This window comes from Chiloscyllium plagiosum, unplaced genomic scaffold (assembly GCF_037043375.1).
Source record: "Chiloscyllium plagiosum isolate Xiang-an unplaced genomic scaffold, Cpla_swu_hap1 HiC_scaffold_18, whole genome shotgun sequence".
NCBI lineage: Eukaryota > Metazoa > Chordata > Chondrichthyes > Orectolobiformes > Hemiscylliidae > Chiloscyllium > Chiloscyllium plagiosum.
In genome coordinates this window covers 15748007-15764164 of record NW_028270156.1, presented here as the reverse complement: position 1 = coordinate 15764164, position 16158 = coordinate 15748007, and the positions used below count along the sequence as shown (strand labels likewise).

The 16158-nt window shown below is 44.8% G+C and overlaps 1 protein-coding gene across 5 annotated transcripts in view; it reads left to right on the top strand.

The window, feature by feature from the left end:
* lrp4 (low density lipoprotein receptor-related protein 4) overlaps nt 1–16158 on the top strand; it is a 402640-nt gene that overhangs the window by 310133 nt on the left and 76349 nt on the right. For 4 of the 5 annotated variants that reach the window (XM_043705467.2, XM_043705468.2, XM_043705465.2 and 1 more), the window contains exons 15-16: nt 12612–12788; nt 14242–14367. In XM_043705467.2, coding sequence (XP_043561402.2) covers nt 12612–12788; nt 14242–14367 — 303 coding nt within the window. The remainder of the gene's footprint in view (nt 1–12611; nt 12789–14241; nt 14368–16158) is intronic. The other variant, XM_043705466.2, reaches the window with a different exon arrangement.

The following is a 16158-nucleotide window of genomic DNA, read 5'->3' as shown; positions in this document are numbered from 1 at the left end:
TGAAAAAAAGACATTTTATCAAAGCTTTTCATCTTGTACTCATTAGACAACTCACAAGAAATACCAAATTAAAGCAAAAACCAACATTTAAACTGTATGTTTAGAGGCAAGTGAACTCTGATTGTGGCATTACAATGGAGAATCCTCCAAATAATAATAATTGACAGTAAATTACTAGGCTTTATTTAAATCGTAACCAGGCAGGGAAATTTGAATAAAGCCTGTCAATCATCATTAATTGGTTCGGAGATGCCGGTGTTGGACTGGGGTGTACAAAGTTAAAAATCACACAACACCAGGTTATAGTCCAACAGGTTTACTTGGAAGCACACTAGCTTCCACCTGATGAAGGAGCGTCGCTCCGAAAGCTAGTGTGCTTTCAATTAAACCTGTTGGACTATAACCTGGTGTTGTGTGATTTTTAACATCATTAATTGGTGCATTCTTCACTAAGAGTTCAATTGCCAACTGATCAGCAATCTTCACTCATATCTCTTCTCATAAATAAATGATGGTATCCCTCTTAAATTGATATTCTTATTTATTGTCCTTATGAATGCCAGGCCAAAAGTTTTAATAAAATCTATCTTTTTTCAGCAACAGTGAAGTTCAAGTGACTATGACAATCTGAAACAAAAACAGAAATTGCTGTAAAAACTCAGCAGGTCTGGTAGCATCTGTGGAGAAAAATCAGAGTCAACATTTTGGGTCTAGTGACTCTTCTTCAAGAACCTGAGTTTACCTAATGCAACCAGAAAAGCTAACTTTGATTTCTCTCCACAGATGCTACCAGACCTACTGAGCTTTTACAGTAATTTCTGTTTTTGTTTCAGATTGTCACAGTCGTTTGAACTTCTCTGTTGCTGAAAAAAAGATATATTTTATTAAAACTTTTTAGTTGGCATTCATAAAGACAATAAATAACAATATCAATTTAAGGGAGAATACCCGCATTTATTCACGGAGAAGAGATACGAGTGAAAATTGCTGATCAGTTGGAGTTCGGGGCTCATGACTACTCTTCAAGAAGCTGAGTTCACCTAATGTAACCAGAAAAGTTAATTCTGATTTCTGTCCACAGATGCTGCCAGACCTGCAGAGCTTTTCCAGCAATGTCTGTTTTTGTTTCTGATTTCCAGCATCTGTAGTTCTTTTGATTTATTGTTTGACGATGAAAATCTGAATGGTTTCCACTATATATGGATAGATGCAGTTTTCCAAAGCTGCTTAGTGGCTGATAAAGATTTAGCAATGCAAGTCAAATAAGTTGACAATGAGCATTGCTGGAAAAGTCAGCATTTGTTGTCCTTCCTTCTTGATCTTAAGAAGATGGAGCTGTTGTACTGAATTCCATTCGGGCCTCCATCTGACTGCAGCCCCACAGCTATGTGGTTAGCCAGTGCTGTCTGAAGTGACTGAGCAAGCTGTATGAAACATTTAGAGAAACAATGATCCACATCAACAACTGCAGTGACACAATGGCCTTGCAGCATTGTCACTAGACTAGCAATTCAATGGAAATTTGGGTAATGTTCCGGAGAAAAGCTCAGGCAGCATTCGAGGAGCAGGAGAATCGATATTTCAGGCATAAGCCCTTCATCAGGAATGAGGTTTGTGGGCGGGGGCACTGAGAGATAAAAGAGAGAGGGTGGGGTTGGGGGGAAAGGTAGCTGAGAGTGCGGTAAATGGATGAACGTAAGGGAGAACGTGGATCTGGATCAGTGGTGCTGGAAGAGCACAGCAATTCAGGCAGCATCCGAAAAGCTTCGAAATCGACGTTTCAGGCAAAAGCCCTTCATCAGGAATAAAGGCAGTGAGCCTGAAGCGTGGAGAGATAAGCTAGAGGAGGGTGGGGGTGGGGATAGAGTACAATAGGTCAGTGGGGGAGGAGATGAAGGTGATAGGTCAGGGAGGAGAGGGTGGAGTGGATAGGTGGAAAAGGAGCTGGGCAGGTCGGACAAGTCCGGACAAGTCAAGGGGACAGTTTTGCTGGAGGTTAGAAACTAGGATGAGGTGGGGGAAGGGGAAATGAGGAAGCTGTTGAAATCCACATTGATGCTCTGGGGTTGAAGTGTTCCGAGGCGGAAGATGAGGCATTCTTCCTCCAGGCGTCTGGTGGTGAGGGAACGGCGGTGGAGGAGGCCCAGCACCTCCATATCCTCGGCAGAGTGGGAGGGGGAGTTGAAATGTTGAGCCACAGGGCGGTTTGGTTGATTGGTGCGGGTGTCTCGGAGATGTTCCCTAAAGTGCTCTGCTAGGAGGCGCCCAGTCTCCCCAATGTAGAGGAGACCGCATCGGGAGCAACGGATACAATAAATGATATGAGTGGATGTGCAGGTAAAACTTTGATGGATGTGGAAGGCTCCTTTAGGGCCTTGGATGGAGGTGAGGGAGGAGGTGTGGGCACAGGTTTTACAGTTCCTGCGGTGGCAGGGGAAAGTGCCAGGATGGGAGGGTGGGTCGTAGGGGGGGCGTGGACCTGACCAGGTAGTCACGGAGGGAACGGTCTTTGCGGAAGGCGGAGAGGGGTGGGGAGGGAAATATATCCCTGGTGGTAGGGTGTGTTTGGAGGTGGCGGAAATGTCAGCGGATGATTTGGTTTATGCGAAGGTTGGTAGGGTGGAAGGTGAGCACCAGGGGCGTTCTGTCCTTGTTGCGGTTGGAGGGGTTGGGTCTGAGGGCGGAGATGCGGGATGTGGACGAGATGCATTGGAGGGTGTCTTTAACCACGTGGGAAGGGAAATTGTGGTCTCTAAAGAAGGAGGCCATCTGGTGTGTTCTATGGTGGAACTGCTCCTCCTGGAGGCGGAGGAATTGGGAATACGGGATGGCATTTTTGCAAGAGATAGGGTGGGAAGAGGTGTAATCCAGGTAGCTGTGGGAGTCAGTGGGTTTGTAAAAAATATCAGTGTCAAGTCGGTCGTCACTGATGGAGATGGAGAGGTCCAGGAAGGGGAGGGAGGTGTCAGAGACGTGATAGGTCGGGGGGGAGTGATGGACAGGTCAGGAGGGCGGTGCTGAATTGGAGGCTTGGGACTGGGGTAATGTAGGGAGAGGGGAAATGAGGAAGCTGTTGAAATCCCCATTCATCCCGTGTGGTTGCAGGGTCCCAAGGCAGAATATGAGGCATTCTTCCTCCAGGCGTCGGGTGGTAACAAGGTAAAAACAATGACTGCAGATGCTGGAAACCAGATTCTGCATCAATGGTGCTGGAAGAGCACAGCAGTTCAGGCAGCATCCGAGGAGCTTCAGCAAAATCGACGTTTCGGGCTAAAGCCCTTCATCAGGAATAAAGGCAGAGAGCCTGAAGCGTGGAGAGATAAGCTAGAGGAGGGTGGGGGTGGGGAGAGAGTAGCATAGAGTACAATGGGTGAGTGGGGGAGGAGATGAATGTGATAGGTCAGGGAGGAGAGGGTGGAGTGGATAGGTGGAAAAGGAGCTAGGCAGGTCGGACAATTCCGGACAAGTCAAGGGGACTGGAAGTTTGAAACTAGGATGAGGTGGGGGAAGGGGAAATGAGTCGGGTGGTAACAGTTTGGCGGTGGAGGAGACCCAGGACCTGCATGTCCTTGATGGAGTGGGAGGGGGAATTGAAGTGTTCAACCATCGGGCGATGGGGATGGTGGGTGCGGGTGTCCCAGAGATGTTCTCTGAAATGATCCACAAGAAGGTGTCCTGTCTCCCTGATGTAGAGGAGACCACATCAGGTGCAACAGATGCAGTAGAGGTACAGGTAAATTTCTGACGGATGTGGAAGGATCTCTTGGGGCTTTGGATGGAGGTGAGGGCAGTGGTGTGGGCGCAGGTTTTGCACTTCCTGCGGTGGCAGGGGAAGGTGCCAGGAGTGGGGTGTGGGCTGGTGGGGGGTGTGGACCTGACCAGGGAGTCGCGGAGGGAATGGTCTCTCCGGAAGACTGATGGGGGTGGGCCGTTACCACTCCTCCTCCACAACTAAACCATTACCATCTACCACCTCCACCGCCAAACAGTTACCACCCAATGCCTGGAGAAAGAATGCCTCATATTCCGCCTTGGGACCCTGCAACCACATGGGATAAATGTGGATTTCAACAGCTTCCTCATTTCCCCTCCTCCCACATTATCCCAGTCCCAAGCCTCCAACTCGGCACCGCCCTCCTGACTTGCACATCACTCTCCCCTCTGACCTATCACCTCCCTCACCTTCATCCACCTATCACTTTTTCAGCTACCTCCCTCCTCAACCCCACCCCCCTCCCTTTTATCTCTCAACCCCTCATTCCTGATGAAGGGCTCCTGACCAAAACATTGATTCTCCTGCTCCTTGGATGCTGTCTGACCTGCTGTGCTTTCCCAGCAACATACTCTCGACTCTGATCTCCAGCACTTGCAGTCCTCATTTTCTCCCAGTGTTCCAGATAACTGGGTTCAAATCCCACCCTGGCATATGAATTCAATAAAAATATGGAATTCGAAGTTCAGTGATAACCCATGAAATCAATTCTATAAAAACCCATCTGATTCATCAATGCCCTATAGGAAAGGAAACTGTGGTCCTTATCTGCACGTGACTCCAGACCCATGGCAAGATAAGACTTGGCCTCTAAAATGGTCCAAGTCAGTGTCACTAAGTGTAACCAGGTTTGGATGACAAATGTTGGACTTTCCTTCGGTACCTGCTCAAATAAACCTTTCACATTTTCTCACTGAGATTACAGTGCCAAAAGGTGATATTGTTGATGTGGTCACATCCAAGCGTTATTGTCGCTGCGTTAGTGAAGAAGGTAAATATTTTACTACAAGCTTCCCTGTGACAGTTACATCATGCAAGATGCAGTGGACCTTAATGATGTGTTTATACACCACATTAAACAAATGTCAGATGACTCTGAAATATATCTATTTCATGTATGAAAAAAAAGTATGTTCCTTTTTATTATTACCTCTTCCGTCTTATCAGAATTCAAACATATTGTGTCATTCTACAATTCAAATGAGGTGATGTTCTACAAATGTGAGCTTATGTGCTTCCTGCAGCTTTATTTAAAGCAAGTTAATCACTTGAGACCTTTTAATAAAATGCTAGTTTATTTAGCTAGTCCAGCACATAAAACTAAATTGAAAGACATTGTTGTAACTATTTAGGGCTGTTCATTAGATGGAAAATACTGACCCTTAACTTCTGCTGTTTCAGTGAGATGTTTATTGTTGTTGGGTGATATTCTGGTATTAATGGCTGAATAACAGGCTATCTAAACAGATTGAGAGTGTAGTGATCTGTGACAAGAATGGATAGTGTTGAGTTAAATATATTTAATACATTTTGCTGTGGTAGTCAAGCAACTTGCAAGTCTGTGGGATAATTTTCCCATGCAATTTATTTAAAAAAGCTGGATTTTGAAGGCATGTTTTTCTGCAGTGATTTATAGAAGGTAACATTGCTCCCTTTCTTAACCCAAAGTATGGGTAGATCTGTATTGGGTGGAGGTTTCAAGTTGTTCAAATCTCATGGCTGTCACATGTCTGTGGCCGGCAGCCCCCTCTTCTGCTTTTATCAAGTTGGGAATCTGGGGAAGTAAGTGAGGACTGCAGATGCTGGAGATCAGAGCTGAAAATGTGTTGCTGGAAAAGCGCAGCAGGTCAGGCAGCATCCAAGGAGCAGGAGAATCAACGGGCCCGAATCGTCAATTCTCTTGCTAGAAGGGCAAATGCCCGAAACGTTGATTCTCCTGCTCCTTGGATGCTGCCTGACCTGCTGCGCTTTTCCAGCAACACATTTTCAGCTCTGACCTCCAGCATCTGCAGTCCTCACTTTCTCCTCGAAGATTTTAACCTACTGCGAATCCTCTTGCAAGGATGCCTTCCTTGAAGAAGCTCTCTTCCTCCCTCTACAAGGATTTCAGTGAGTCCCTCTCTCACTGCACACCCCAGATAATCTCCTCTGTATCTTAGCCTGCTGGACACACTTTCCTCATTCCTGAAGAAGGGCTCATGCCTGAAACGTCAATTCTCCTGCTCCTTGGATGCTGCCTGACCTGCTGCGCTTTTCCAGCAACACATTTTCAATCTGGGGAAGTGGCAGACTCACTTTTAGGAGGAAGGTGGGGATTTTGAGTAAGATTGTGAGACTGTTAGCTTAATTTGTGCTTTTTGAACAGAAATGTTGTCAACCGATTTTTCTGAAAACACTGGGAAATCCTTCACCTCCATCCAGGCAAGGACTTGGTTGGATCCAAGAAATGTGTGTGACCTTACGCTAGCCTCCTGAATCCTGCCTACGTGCCTGACTGACCTTGGCGCGCTGTACCCAATACCCCCAGCTTCTCCTGTGGGCCTCCAGTCAGCCCCTTGAAGGCCTCTGATTTTGCCTGATGATTCTTTCTCTATCATGGGGTCCTCCTTCCACCCAGGCCTCTGATTCCGTCTCATCCTCCACCCCCAGCCCCTGCAGCACCCTCACCAAGGTTCCACATGACGTTTTGCACTCAGCCAAATGGTGAAAGGCCCAAGAATCGAACTTAGGTGTCTAGAGATTTGCCCAATCTGTGTCCAAAATTAGAGGGAAGTCTGACCCGAGAGGCTAACACTGACACATCTATCACTCTCTTTCTTGAAAGTGAGCTGTTAAAAAATTGACAATGTGCAAAGGAAATTAATGTCTCCATTGCACATGGAGAATCAACTTCTTTAAAAAAATATGTACTTATGTCTCCATTTCATTTTCATTCCAGTGATGTGGTCATCATTGGAAAGGTCAGTATTTATTCTCCATCCCTAATTACCCTGAGAAGGTGGTGATGGTCAGTCGAACAGTTTGGTACAGAAGAGGGGCTTTTTGGTGTCATTCTCCAGGGGCGTTGACCACGAGGTTATGGCACTGTGACCCTGACAAGGTGAAACTGGGTAGAATTCCTTCACCTGATGGTGTTAAGACAGTAATTTTGTAATCCGACAGTGGGTCTTGGTCACCTTTACAAGTTTCCCGTTCATATTTCCAGATCGAGCAAGTGGGACCATTGGTTTTGTACCAATGCATGTGAAGTTTGGGTGTTGTTATTCACAGGACAGAGATTCAAGGCTTTAGTCCCAGTTATACCAATCATTTTGAGTAATGCTGGAAAAAACAATGCTGCTTTATTCCAGTTAATTGGGATGGGGGGAGCATTGGCTGGTTTGCAATACCAACAGCGTGAGTTCAATTCCCTCACCAGACTCTCCTCCTCAATCTCTCCCCTCAGGTTAAACTACCACCAGCCATTGTCTCTCGATGGGAAAGCAGCACCGTGGCCCTCTAGGACAAATGATGATTTTAATACCAAATGACTATCCATAAATAGTGGGTACTGTAACACCCTGTTCATTAAATGTCTCACTTTCTATTCAGAGAATAATGAGAGTGAGGAGCCCATTTTCACATGGGCGTTGGAGAACAGTAGAAGGTGAAGAAAAAGAGTTCTCTTCGCCATCTTTTTAGGAGCAATGCTGGGATGGGAAGTTAATGCTGGCCTTGTCAGCAACACCTATATCCTGCAAAGGAATAAAGAAAAAAATAATAAAACACCCTGAGCAGCTGATGCTAACCTTGTGGAGAGAGAGAGAGAGACCCTCCACAGGGTGACCTCCAGTTACAGGTGAACCTGGGCAGGAATGCTTGGTCTCTGAGCTTGCCCTGTGCACTACCCTCCACCTCCCATGAAAGGAGACTAACTCCATGGAGCTTGCCTTGTCCCTAACATCTTGTGGGAGGCTGCCAAGTTCCAGACGTTGTCAGCCTCTGACAATCATAGAATCCCTACAGCGTGGAGTTAGGCCATTCAGTCCATCAGGACCACACCTCCCCTTCAAAGAGCATCCTACCCAGACCCACCCCATCCCTATAACCCTGAATTTTCTAACCTGCACATCCCTGGACTCTATGGGCATTTTAGCATGGCCAATCCACCTAACATGCTCATCTTTGGATTGTGGGAAGAAACCAGAGCATCTGGAGGAAACCCATGCAGGGAAAAGTATGTGTAAACTCCACACAGACAGTTGCCCCGAGGCTAGAACCAAACCCAGGTCCCTGGCGCTGTGAGGCAGCAGTGCTAACCACTGAGCCTCTGTGCTGTCCCTTTATTGGACTGATGGGATCTGACTGGAATAAATTCAGCCTAAAAATTTAATACAGCAGAATGCATAAAACCACGAAAACCACAACATATGGTCTCATTGGCTTTGAATCACTTAGGCTTAATAATAAACTTGCCTTATGTTATTACAGAACCTAAATGCCAATAGATAGAACAATCTGCAGAAATGACTATGACTTAGTTTTAAATTATTGAGTAATACAAATGACAACACAAAAAAGGGGGGATGAGACCTTAAACAGGGTCACTCAATAGAAGACTGCATTGGAAATTAAGAATTAATGAAAGGTATTCTGTCGACTTAAATCTGAATGGTAATTATCAAAATTAATTATCATATTTAATTGTAACACTGAAGCTGCCACACACAATCTGGAGGATGCATTTTTAATTCTTAATGGGAGAGAGTAAGAAGCAAGTGGGAAAGGAAGTTTGCACTTTCAGCTGTTGGGTCAGTTTGCCAGCTCTGTCCCATGACGGGACTATTTTCCTAGAGGCAGCATATTATGGATACTCACTACAATCTGCAACTAGTCACCAAATAAGATGGTTTAAAGGCCTTATAAAGCAGCACAGTGGCTGGCACTGCTGCCTCATAGCGTCAGGGGCCCAGATTTGATTCTGCACTCAGACAATTGTCTGTGTGGAGTCAAGATTAGAGTGGTGCTGGAAAAGCACAGCAGGTCAGGCAGCATCCGAGGAGCAGGAAAATCGATGTTTCAGGCAAAAGCCCTTCATCAGGGATGTCGGTTTTCCTGCTCCCTGGATGCTGCCTGACCTGCTGTGCTTTTCCAGCACCACTCTAATCTAGACCCTGATCTCCAGCGTCTGCAGTCCTCAATTTCACCTAATTGACTGTGTAGAGTTTGCACATTCTCCCTGTGTCTACATGGGTTTACTTAGGTGCTCCAGTTTCCTCTCTCAGTCCAAAGATGTGCAGGTTAGGTGGATTGGCCATGCTAAATTGTACCATAGAATCCCTACAGTGTGGAAGCAGGCCATTTGGCCCAACAAGTCCACACTGATCTTCAAAGAGATTCCACCCAGACCTATTCCCCTACCCCTATTACTCTGCATTTACCCCTGACAAATGTACCTAACTTACACATCCCTGAACACTATGGGAAATTTAGCATGGCCAATTCACCTAACATGCACATTTTTGGACTCTAGGAGGAAGCCCACGCAGACACGTGGAGAATGTGCAAACTCCATACCGTCACCTGAGGCTGGAATTGAACCCAGGTCCCTGGTGCTGTGAAGCAGCAGTGCTAACCATTTAGTCATCATGTCCAGGGATGTGCAGGCTAGGTGGGTTAGTCATGGGAAATGCAGGGTTAGGGTTGGGGGGGGGGTGTTGGGGTTTTGGATGAGATGTTCTCCGCAGGGTTGGTGTGGGCTTGGTGGGCTGAATACCTGCTTCCACACTACTGATTCTAATGAGCCTGTGAAGGAGCCTGGGATTTCGGAATTGTTGAGATGAGCTCTGAGGCAAACTATGGCTCAGTGTTCATCTTGTGATGGGATTTGCGAGCCAGAGGGCACTTCCTGATCTCCCAATCCTCCTCTTGCCCATTGTATTTTCTTCATAAATTGGTATTGATGGGCTGGAACCAGAGTGACCACCTCTTGGAATAGCTTCTCTGTGGGAATAGAGGCAGACGCACTACAGTTCACTCGATCACCGACCCAGTTCTGTGAATGACTGTTCAAGATCTTCATCCCTCATCCTACACTCTTCCTCCATGTGCTGTTACATCCCCGCTTGCATCCTCCATATCCACCATGCATCCTTCTTGCCCCTTTTGTATCCTCTACACCCACACACTCACTATTCACTGTGGACAGAACTCATAAGCCCTATAATATCAAAGACAAGTTTTGGAAATGTTGATGAAATTGTCAAAATAGACAAACCACCACTCAAAACTCCCATCGAGGAAACATCACTGTCAACATCTAATGAAACTGTCAATCAGACAAAGCTCTCAATCCCTTTAGCAGCTGTGTAAGAGCTCCCTACAGAGCTTATACCATTAGTGGGATCTGGGTTTCACCTTTCATCTCACAGCTGTATAAGTTAAGTTTCCATAACCAAAATAGCTGGAAACTTGTTCCCAACTCCTCATGGTCCCCCTCTCCGGGACTCTGAGTGTCACGCTTCCCAATAAATTGGGCATGGGTTCCATCAGAACAGCAGAATGTACAAAATGTCCACCCCTGTAACTGAGAAGGGAAGGTGCAATTGGTGTGTGCAGGTTTGCTATTGTTAGGCAATACAAATTGCGTTGAGGGCTTTGCACACTGATGGAACAACAAATATTTTCCCTCTCTGTTGTATGGCAGCCTTAAAGTAGAAAGAACAAGTTCAAAGCTGGATAAACAATGTTTCCAACAATTATCCACTATTCAGTCGTCCTGGTAATTTGATGGTGAGTGTTCAGGTTTCCTTGTGGATACTGGTAATGTATCCAGCATTCTACTGAATGGTGGCACAGTGGCTCACATCTCAAAGGAGGGAAGAGGTGAATAGATGGACAGAAGGAAATTCAGAACTAAGAGCTTCAGTAATTAAAGATACTGCCATCAGTCTGTGAAATGATTAAAAATTGATGCCTCACAGAAACAGGGATCCAGATTCAATACCAACCTTGGGCGACTATGTGTGTGGAGTTTGCACATTCTCCCTGTGTCTAGGTGCTCTGGTTCCCTCTCTCAGTCCAAAGATTCTCTGAGCCTCAGAGGAGTGCAGGTTAGGTGGATTGGCCATGCTAAAATTGCCCATAGTGTCCGGGGATGTGTAGGCTAGGTGGGCTAGCTATGGGAAAATGCACGGTTACAGGGTAGGGTAGGATGCTGTTTGGAAGGTCGGCGTGGACTCGACAGCCCGAATGGCCTGCTTCCACACTGCAGTGCTTCTGAGAAACTGAAAGGTATAGTCTCTTGGGAGCAGATACACTTAAATTTCATAAGATTGTTATTTAAGTGCAAAGGTTCTACATCAGTCTAAAGAGTCATCTTTGATCATTGTTTGACTTAAAGACCAGCAAGGAGAGGGTAATCCAAATGCTCAATATGTTCCCATCGTCGTGTGGATTGGAATCCATTGTTATCATGTGAGGAACTTCAAAAAGCAATGCCGCGGAAACTGATCCCAATTGTGACCTCCAGCTGAGCACAGATCAGGAGATAATTTTACAAGATTTCATTCTTAAAATGGATGTCGATTCTGAGGCTGTCCTGTGTTAATGGGTTGATAGTCCCTTTCGGTATCTGTACACTGCCCTTTGAATGCTTACTCTGATGATTTCCAGATAATGTTTGATGTGGAAACACACAGAATGGTCAGTGAAGTGAAGAACTGTCACTGCACTCATTTATCTTGCTTCCTTTGTTTAAGAAAGTACACACCTGCATCTGTTGTTATCTGCCATCCTCTTTTTAAAAAAAAAATGAATGCCTCAGTCTAAAACCAGCATGGAAAAAAAAATCTGCAGAGACAATAGCCAAAATACAATGTTCTGAGTGCGAATACTTTCGTGAGATAAATGCTGGCAGCTATATTTTTCTTAATGCATCAATATGAAAGCATAGTTCTGAAACCTACATTCTCTCAAGTAAACTGAGATGGACAGACATAAGATTGCTTTCTAAGGCAAACATAATAATGTACTCTGAGTCCATGGTTAGTGTTTCACATCTGTTGTGGTTGACCCTTGCGCTATGAAAACAAATGCAGGCAGCTGCTTATGATAGTCTTTTGAGTTATTTTCAGCATAATTTACCTGTAAATTCTCTCACGTTTTCCCACATTTGAAACAGTGAAAATAATGAGCTTGGTGTCTAGATCTAACAAGAGACTGTGTAGACACGTACAGATTAGCAACTTACATTATAAAGTGTTCCAGTATCCTTCACATCGCAAAGTTTGGTATTGAATCGCATGAGATCAAGACAAATGGCCAGGTCCAAGAGAGAGGTTTTAAGTCACATCTCAAAGAAGGAAAGAGGTGAAGAGAGGGACAGAAGGTAATTCGGAGCTAAGAGCTTCAATAACTAAAGACACTGCCATCAATCTGTGAAATGATTAAAAATTGATTTTTTGTTTCATTTATTCACAGAATGTGGGCAGTGCTTCTCTGAGAGGCCGTGTAGCATAATTACTTAATGAAGGGGCTTGACTCCAGTAAAATTGCAGGGGAGTGCTTACAGGGCTGATTACACAGCACACCCCCCAAAATGGAGGCAGCAAAGGTAGGGGTGCCACAGACAGGCAGATTCTATGACTCTATCCACCCCCTTATCCCATGTCGGAGACTTGAATGTGGGCAGGAATCCTGGTATTGGGCTAGTTTTGTGGAGTTCCCAAGTTGCCTGAACTTGACCCAAATCCAGATGACGGTTCCAGTTTCAGGGGTTGGATCCCATCCATTATATGGATGCTCAGCATGAATCACCATTGCAAGGGCCTGGCCAGTGATTTTGATTCTCATGTTTCAGGCCTCCCTCATCCCTTTGCCATCACGGTGTTTGAAGACAGCCTGTACTGGACAGACTGGCACACCAAAAGCATAAACAGCGCCAACAAGTTTACTGGGAAAAACCAGGAGATTATTCGCAATAAGCTGCATTTCCCAATGGATATCCATACACTCCATCCACAGAGACAGCCAGCAGGTAAGTGCATGCTGTGTGAATGTGGGCTGGTCTAACCTGCTTTAATCAATCAACGTGCAACTTAAAAACAAATAGAATTCAATTCGCGGAGCTGATTCCATTTGTTTCTTCTGAGGCAAAATGTCCTACAACCCAACGAGATTGATTGGAGAAAAATCACTGAAAGCCCAAGGGTGGTTCCTGTTTGATGAATATATGTAGCCCAGGAATGGAGACCATAATGTCATTGAAAACGTTTTCATTTTTCCAAATTATTCTGACACTTTTTGGAATCAAGTGTATGCAGAATTATATTGAAGCAGAATCAGAATGTATGAGTTCACATTAAAAGTTGATTTCTAGGTTCATTTCTTTAAAAAAAATGATAAGTTGTTTGTAATTCTCATTAAATTGTTTCACGTTTTATGATTATAGAAAACGATTAAGAATTGGACTGTGGAGGATTGCTTGTGCTGCATTTCATCTGTTAGTGGTTTATTTTAATTGACTAATTGTCTGTTTCACTTGAGCTTTATAGTTGATTGAAATCTTTGAAAATAGCAATCTTCTCTAAAGCAACCATGCTGTAAATGAAGTTTTCCAAAGCAAATTTTAGTTTGGACTCTCAAAGGGCTGGTAAACATACACAAGTTGGTGAAGCAGACTCTCTGGTGTTTTATAATTGTTTGCCAGCCCTACAATCTCATTGCTTGAGCTCCCAGTGCCTCATGCTGATCTTTTGCAGTGTCTCTGGTTAAGGGACAGGAGCTGTGTTTGCGGTGCCTCATTTGTTATCTGTAGGCAGGGTGAGTGGTCATCAGCTGCAGTAACCCACATGTTTGAAGGACTCTGCACCTAATTGCGTGTTTCCAGTCAACCGTCGGGTTCCAAACTCGGCAGTTTCAGATCTGTATGATCGAGGTTTGTATGCATCTTTACCAGCAGCAAAGAAAAGGTTCAGATCAAGAGGTTATGGCAAGGGGGAGGGGAATCTCCATGACTGGAACATTGTCATTGCTGCTGCTTTGAATTGTGTGGAGGTATTGGAGTGTCAAGGCTACTGTAATTAACTTTTTAACTGTTTGGGGTGAAAGTCTTGGCAGAGTGGTGCATATGATCCAGGAAGTGTTGGGGTAGCAACAAAAGGTAACTTAAATCACCTCTGCTATAATAACCTGCAATTCTGCACTAGAATAATGGTGTATGTTGTAGATGTACTATAGGCCAAATAAATTACTGGCTTCAATTCCTCTTATTTCAAGTTTATTTAATTTTAATGATAAGATAGTTTATCTTTCCCAGTAGTCATTTCCTTTGATCATTTTTAGTACAAAACGAAACAATCGTCTGAGTTATTGGGATTAGACTTGATTGAAAGCAACAATTGATCAGAGATTATAAATGTTGAATAATTTTACAAATGCAAGCATTATCCCATGATATTTATAGTGTGCTGTGCTTTCTGCTATTTGAGCAGGGAGAAATCGCTGTGGCACCAACAATGGGGGGTGCAGCCACCTCTGCCTGCCCAGCACTGCCAACTACACCTGTGCCTGTCCAACTGGCTTCAAGAAAGTCGATGACTACAACTGTGCTGGAAGTAAGTAAAATTTCACTGGATTGTTTGATGGAGATGGCGCTGTTCAGAGACCAAAATATTGTAAAGAAATAAATTCATTTTTCAATCTGTGTAGGACATTCACACATGACAAGAGATCTGAATTATGGAAGTAGAAAAGTGAACTTCGATCCTTGCGAAAACATAGAGCACTTTATGCAGTTTTGGGCAGATTTGGAAGATGTTCAGGCAACTGACAGGGTGCAGTGCAGATTAATGGGGATGCCGGTTAATATATGAAAGTAGAATTACGAAAAAGGTGCAAATGAAGGGTTTCAGCCTGAAATATTTACTTTCCTGCACTTCAGGTGCTGTCTAACCTGCTGTGCTTTTCCAGCTCCACATCTATTGACACAAACATTTGAGACTGTTTTGGGAATGGAGGATCTGAGGAGGCAATTTGATAAGAGCTGGCTAAATAAGTCAAAGTAGATAGACGTGGGCTCTTTCTGGTGAAGATGGTTGACAGTACAAGATGACATAGACTGCAACACTAAATGTAAAAGGTTCAGATAACAGAGTAAGCTTATATTAACATGAAAGTGTTAAAGGTTTGCTGAATGGTATAACTGAGTTTGACCAAAGCAGCTAATATTTAAGAATGGGTAGGTAGGTGAATGAAGGAAAGGTGTAAACAAAGAGATGACGGCCAATTTCTCTCCGCAAGATAATACCCCACAGCAGTTTTTAATTCAAGAGCGACCTGGAATTAGATTAGTTTAGATTCCCTACAGTATGGAAACAGGCCCTTCAGCCCAACACGTCCACACTGACCCTCCGAACAGCAACCCACTCAGTCCGTTTCCCTACATTTACCCCCCAACTAATGCACCTAACACTGTGGGCAATTTAGCGTGGCCAATTCACCTAACCTGCACATTTTTGGACTGTGGGAGCAAACCAGAACCCCCGGAGGAAACCCACGCAGACACTGGGAGAATGTGCAAACTCCACACAGACAGCAGCCCGAGGTGGGAATTGAACCCGGGTCCCTGCATTAGATTCCCTACAGTGTGGAAACAGGTCATTTGGCCCAACAATTCCACACCGACCCTCCGAAGAGTAACCCACCCAGACCCATTTCCCTCTGAATGATGCACCTAACACAATGGGCAATTTAGCATGGCCAATTCACCTGACCTGCACATCTTTGAACTGTGGGAGGAAACAGGAGCACCCGGAGGAAACCCACACAGACACGGGGAGAATGTGCAAACTCCACACAGACAGTAACCCGAGGTTGGAATTGAACCTGGGTCCCTGGCACTGTGAGGTAGCAGTCTAACCACTGAGCCACCATGCCACCCCAGTTAACAGATTAATGATGACCATGAATCTATTGTCGATTGTCAGGAAAAAGAAAAATCTGATTCACTGATGTTCTTTAAGGAAGGAAACTGCCCATCCTTACCTAGTTTGATCTACATGTGACTCCAGCCCCAGAGCAATGTGGTTGACTCTTAACTGCCCTCTGGGCAATTGGGGAGAGATAATAAATACTGATCTAGCCAGTCTCGCCCTCATTCCATGAAGAATGAATAAACAAAACCACAAGGTTTTTGAGGCTTCCATCAAAGCACCATGAGTTCTTGTGGGTGAGCTGATGAAGCAAGTGTTTGACCTTGGATACCTCTCTGTGATCATTCAACATTGCATGAAAAGCCAGATGAGGCAGAGAGATGATAAAAGTAGTTTCCAGATCTTGCAGCTTTGCAACCCCAAATTCCTTCAAACAGACTTGGGAAATGTACTGCCACACTTTGGTCTGTAGTG